The sequence below is a fragment of the Rhagoletis pomonella genome, unplaced genomic scaffold (genome assembly GCF_013731165.1).
Source record: "Rhagoletis pomonella isolate Grant_MI unplaced genomic scaffold, Rhpom_1.0 Rhpom_scaffold_00008, whole genome shotgun sequence".
NCBI classification, from domain to species: Eukaryota; Metazoa; Arthropoda; class Insecta; order Diptera; family Tephritidae; genus Rhagoletis; species Rhagoletis pomonella.
Window position 1 is genome coordinate 22,164,116 of NW_023458562.1, and position 4,867 is coordinate 22,168,982.

General features: G+C 39.7%; 1 protein-coding gene across 1 annotated transcript; it reads right to left on the minus strand.

Moving 5' to 3' along the window:
• Nucleotides 1–2,007: 2,007 nt before the first annotated feature.
• LOC118744414 (serine/threonine-protein kinase hippo) lies at nt 2,008–4,861 on the minus strand. The gene is made up of 2 exons (XM_036477422.1): nt 3,572–4,861; nt 2,008–3,491 (listed from the first exon to the last, which is right to left on the minus strand). The coding sequence occupies exons 1-2, from the start codon at nt 4,788–4,790 to the stop codon at nt 2,704–2,706; spliced, it is 2,007 nt and encodes a 668-aa protein (XP_036333315.1). The 5' UTR covers nt 4,791–4,861; the 3' UTR covers nt 2,008–2,703.
• Between the last annotated feature and the right edge of the window lie 6 nt (nt 4,862–4,867).

Consider the following 4,867-nt stretch of genomic DNA (forward strand, 5'->3'; position numbering starts at 1 on the left):
CCATTTGTGTTTTGTTATTTTAATGTTTATCTCGAGTTTAATATCCTGAACTTAACTATAGTTGATGGAAATCTCCAGCATACGTAAGCACGGCTAAATGCCGAATTGGAACTAAGTTGCGACTATAAGGCGCTTCCATAAACACTGCTCCTGGGAATAACTCTATAGATTGTCCAAGATCCCCTATCTTTCCTGGTTGATGAACCAAGCCGTTTTCTACTTCGATAGATAGCAGCTAGTGGTGTCTCAGAGGCGTAGTTGAGGTATTTTCCGTAGCAGGCTTCGAAGCGCTTTATCCTTCTGGATGGGCAATAAGCTGGATCGAGGGCCGACGATGTATTAAAGAATTTAACGGTAATATTGCCTTGCGCTTCGCCGGAAGGGAAACTTGACGGTTGCCAGTTTGAAGGCTCCACTGGAGAAATCGCAGGTAGACCGAAGCGAGTGTGAGTAGTAGTTGCCAGCCAATACAGTTTTTCCGACCCCGCTGACTACAGGGATGTTTGACGAGCTGTAGCAGTCACCCGCTAGCCTGGTGGGTCACTTCATTCACGCTGAAGAAAGTGAAATCATCTTTATGCCCAACGCTGGTCCCGGACAAGGTGTAGACGACGACGTGCGTTACCGGCAGGGATGCGTCGTGTCGAGCTGGTCGGAGCTGGTGGTGATGGTCCTTGGTCGGAGGTAAAAATGTGTCCGAGTCATTCTGGTATTGAAAGACTGACCAAATTAGAGACACTAATAATGCTTTTTGCTGTTGGAAAGGACTTCCACTAACCACAATTATGAAATATTAGTTTTAAAATCGTATCTACATTTTTTTCTTTATTAAAAAATGTTGCATATATGTATGTATGTGTATATATATGTATATTTTATTGTGTATAATTATATATACTACATGTACATATATATATGTACGTAGTCGTATTTTTATGACTGTAATATGCTGATTTCCCGCAGTGAATAAAAATTTTGTAAAATGCTTCAACGTTGCCAATATTTATTCACGCGAGCGAATTTCAACAAAAAAGGAAGAACAAGTAAGAAGAAAACTACAAAGTAAATGTCGTTGAACCACTGCTTATGATGGTATGAAATTATATATGCATTCATATTTTCTTCACCGTTATACCCAGTCGGAAAAGCATGTTAACATCAAAATATTAGTGGCCAAAACGAAAGACAGAATTAAATAATAATAATAATAAATTGCTGCTTACACATATGTTAGTGTTTGGCCGCGCTTCTTCTGATGTTGTCACACAAAGGGGAGGGGCCTACAGTTTTACGCCGACTCCTAACAGCGATTGTATTTTTATAAGACGCTCTTTTTCACAGCAGAAATACACTCGTAGGTTTGCCATTGCCTGCCGAGGGGCGACCACTATTAGAAAAAACTTTTTTTGTTTTTTGATGTTGGGTTGAACCGGGCTTGAACACAGGCCCTGCGGAGTGGTAGCGCGCACTGCTAACCACGCCCGCGGACCAAATTAAATGCATATCTGAAAAACTTTACTTAATTATGTTAAGAAAAATGTAATAACCAAATGTTAATAAGCAATAGTACGCATTTCCTGAAGTGGATTTAACTAGCCTCATTGCATGGATTTAACTGCATAAATGAGCCATTCAGTGCACACATCGGTTAACTCTACTTTTTGAAAAATCTGAAATTTAAGTGTCATAACACTTGGTATAGTCATAACTTATTGCATTTAGAATAAATTTATATAATATATTTGATTGTATAATATAAATGGAATTTTAAAAAGTAATGTACATTATTTGATCGCATCTCTCACCCTTTTGTTGATGGAGTTAATTCATTTGTGCACTGAACGGCTCAAATGATAGACAACTCTGAAAACGATTCCCAGTCTTCGGCGCCATATGGCTTCCTGTTTTCATAGTACACTCAAATCAGATATACATTAAATGGCCTTTAGAGTTGGAAATGTTTTCAGAATAAAGCTCAAAAATTAAAAAAAAAAAACATTGTAAACATATATTTTCCAACTGGGTACAAACGCTTTCGTCATTGTATTTTTTTCTCTTGAGTACTTAATTAGAATACAATTCGGTCTTATTGTTATTGTTAACAGGAGGAGGGCAGAGTGTTATGACAACAATGCAGAACTGCAGTGCAATGACTTACATTTTGCCAAAATTAATTTGTTCCTACGCTAAATGTGAGCATTTCTTAATATTCGTTTGTTATACTTTCTATATAAAGTTTTAAAAGTTTTTGATATGCGATGCTAATGCGCCAGCACCTTATACTTTTACTTCCTTTTTTACAATTTAAATTTCCTACACAATTGCATCATATTTTGACCTTAATTTACTCATAATCATTATTAAACGTTGTTCTGAATTTAAACGTAAAGCTAGTCTGCCCACGATTTGTGAGTTTTGTAGTTTTAAATTGCCATTTTAAATTTTGCTGAATGTAATTCTAAATGAGCACATAACTCCATTGCTTCTGAACATTAATTTTCTAAACACAATTCGAGTTTGTTTGCAATTGGTAATTCAAAATTGCATCTATGGCTAAATTAAATTACAAATAAACATTTAATAATTATAGAGTTTAACCAATTGTCAATTTAATGCACCTTAAACACAAAGTCTCTCTTTTGAGCACGCATGATTTTTTTTTAATTTTTCAGCAATTTATCGCAATATTCTACTGAATTTATTTTAAATTTTAATGAGATTATTATTGATATTTTGCTGGCGCTTCCGCTTGGCATTCATGGCATCGACAATTGGTTGTCGTTTGGCATTATATTTTTTGTTCAACTCCTCGATTTCTTTCTCCATTTCAGAGTCTATATTATTCAATCGCTGATTTAGATCGTCAAATGTGAGGAATTTTAAAAATTCGAATTCACCATCAACATAGCTGTGCGATTGAGTGTGCAGATGATGTTGCTGGTAGGCAGGTGGTTGGGGTTGTTGTTGCTGCTGTTGCTGTTGCTGATTGCGCAATAGATTTTGCTGATTGTTAATTGCTAGCAAGTGATGGTCACTCACCAACGGATGACCATAATATGCAGCTGCTGCGGCTGCCGCCTGCTGTTGCTGCTGCTGTTGTTGTTGCTGCAAGTGATGCTGGTGCTGTTGAAGACCATACTGATTGATAGCAGAGATTTGTTGAAACTGCATTTCCATGTTATTCTCCCAGTTTGTATCATTCGAATTTGTATGATTTAGTTGTGACTGCATTATATGGTGTTGTTGCTGCTGCAGCTGCGGCTGCGGCTGTGGTGTATTTGTTTGATAATGATCCGTACCGACACCCGAAGAGGATACACCGTAGCTAGCGGATTTTTCCAAATCTTCGCCTATACGCATTGGCACGAGCGCGTCAGCAGGATTTTTGCGTTCGAAATGGTCAAGAAATTTGGGGCGGTAGCGTGGTTTATTAAATTCGTTGCGCTTTGTTGTGGTTGAATCATCCGAGTCTGAATTAATGACCATAGTGCCTGTAGGAGTATGGATATGAATAATGAATACACAACAAAAAAAAAAACATTTTTTTTTTAAATACTTATCGCTTACTTACCCAAATTCGATTCCAATTCTATGAGCGTTCCAGTGTCGGTGCCGCCTGTCACATCACTAGCTCTGCCGCCTACATTGTCAGCACCATCTGCTACGCCCAGTACTCGACCACCAGGACCCAGAGTACCGCTATCTTCGGCATGCGCTATCATTGTGGCATCGCTACCTGAAGCCTGTTGGTATTCGCCAAACTTCTCCGGCACTAAAGTACCCGGGTCGTCAATAAATGTTTTGACCGTCTCCACCTGAAATTCGGGCTCATCTTCATGCACAAGCTCTTCCTGTTGTGTAGCTAAACTCTTAGCTTGACTCATACCCCCCGACCTATTAGCGCGCTGTTGCTCACGAATAGCACAAGTTTCCTCGATCATTTGTTTGAGTATGCTACGTGGCTTTGCGTTGCGAATGAACTCGTGGTCCAACAGATCGGAAGCGGTAGCGCGTTCATCGGGATTTTTTACCAGGCACAAGCTAACAAAATCAATAAATTCGGCCGACCATCGATCGGGTTCGCGGAAAGATGGTGGTGGTTTCTGGGGGATCATGAAAATAGCACGCATCGGATGAATGTCACCATAAGGCGGTTTGCCTTCAGCCATTTCTAGTGCGGTTATGCCCAGCGACCAGATATCGGCCACACAGTCATAGCCAATTTCTTCGATAACCTCTGGTGCCATCCAAAACGGAGTGCCAATCACTGTGTTTCGTTTAGCCATGGTATCTGTAAGTTGGCCAGCTACTCCAAAGTCTGCCAATTTGGCATAGCCCTCTGTGTTAAGCAGTATATTTCCCGCTTTTATGTCGCGATGTATCTTTCGACGTAAATGTAAATACACCAAGCCCTGCAATGTATCGGAAAGAATCGTTGCTATTTCATCTTCAGTCAGTGTTTTTTTGCGTAGCCGCATAATATCCGAAACACTGCCAGCACCACAGTATTCCATACATATCCACAGATCATACTGCTTGAAATAGGAACCATAGTAGCGTACCACGTACGGCGAGTCGCACTGCTGCATTATAGAGATCTCTTTGATAATTTCGTGCAGATCGGACGCCACTGGCACCAATTTAATGGCCACAATTGAGCTACTTTCCTTATGCAATGCTTTGTAAACAGACCCATAACTACCTTCGCCAAGTTTGCAAATAATATCGAAAACCTTTTCTGGTGGCTGCAGCAGAGATTCCTCTGAAAGTTTTTTTAACTCGGAAGACATTGTCGTACAATCAAACACCGGGCAGGGGATATAAAATTTCGCTCCTTCACCTTTACTTATTTTCTATGTCCAATATT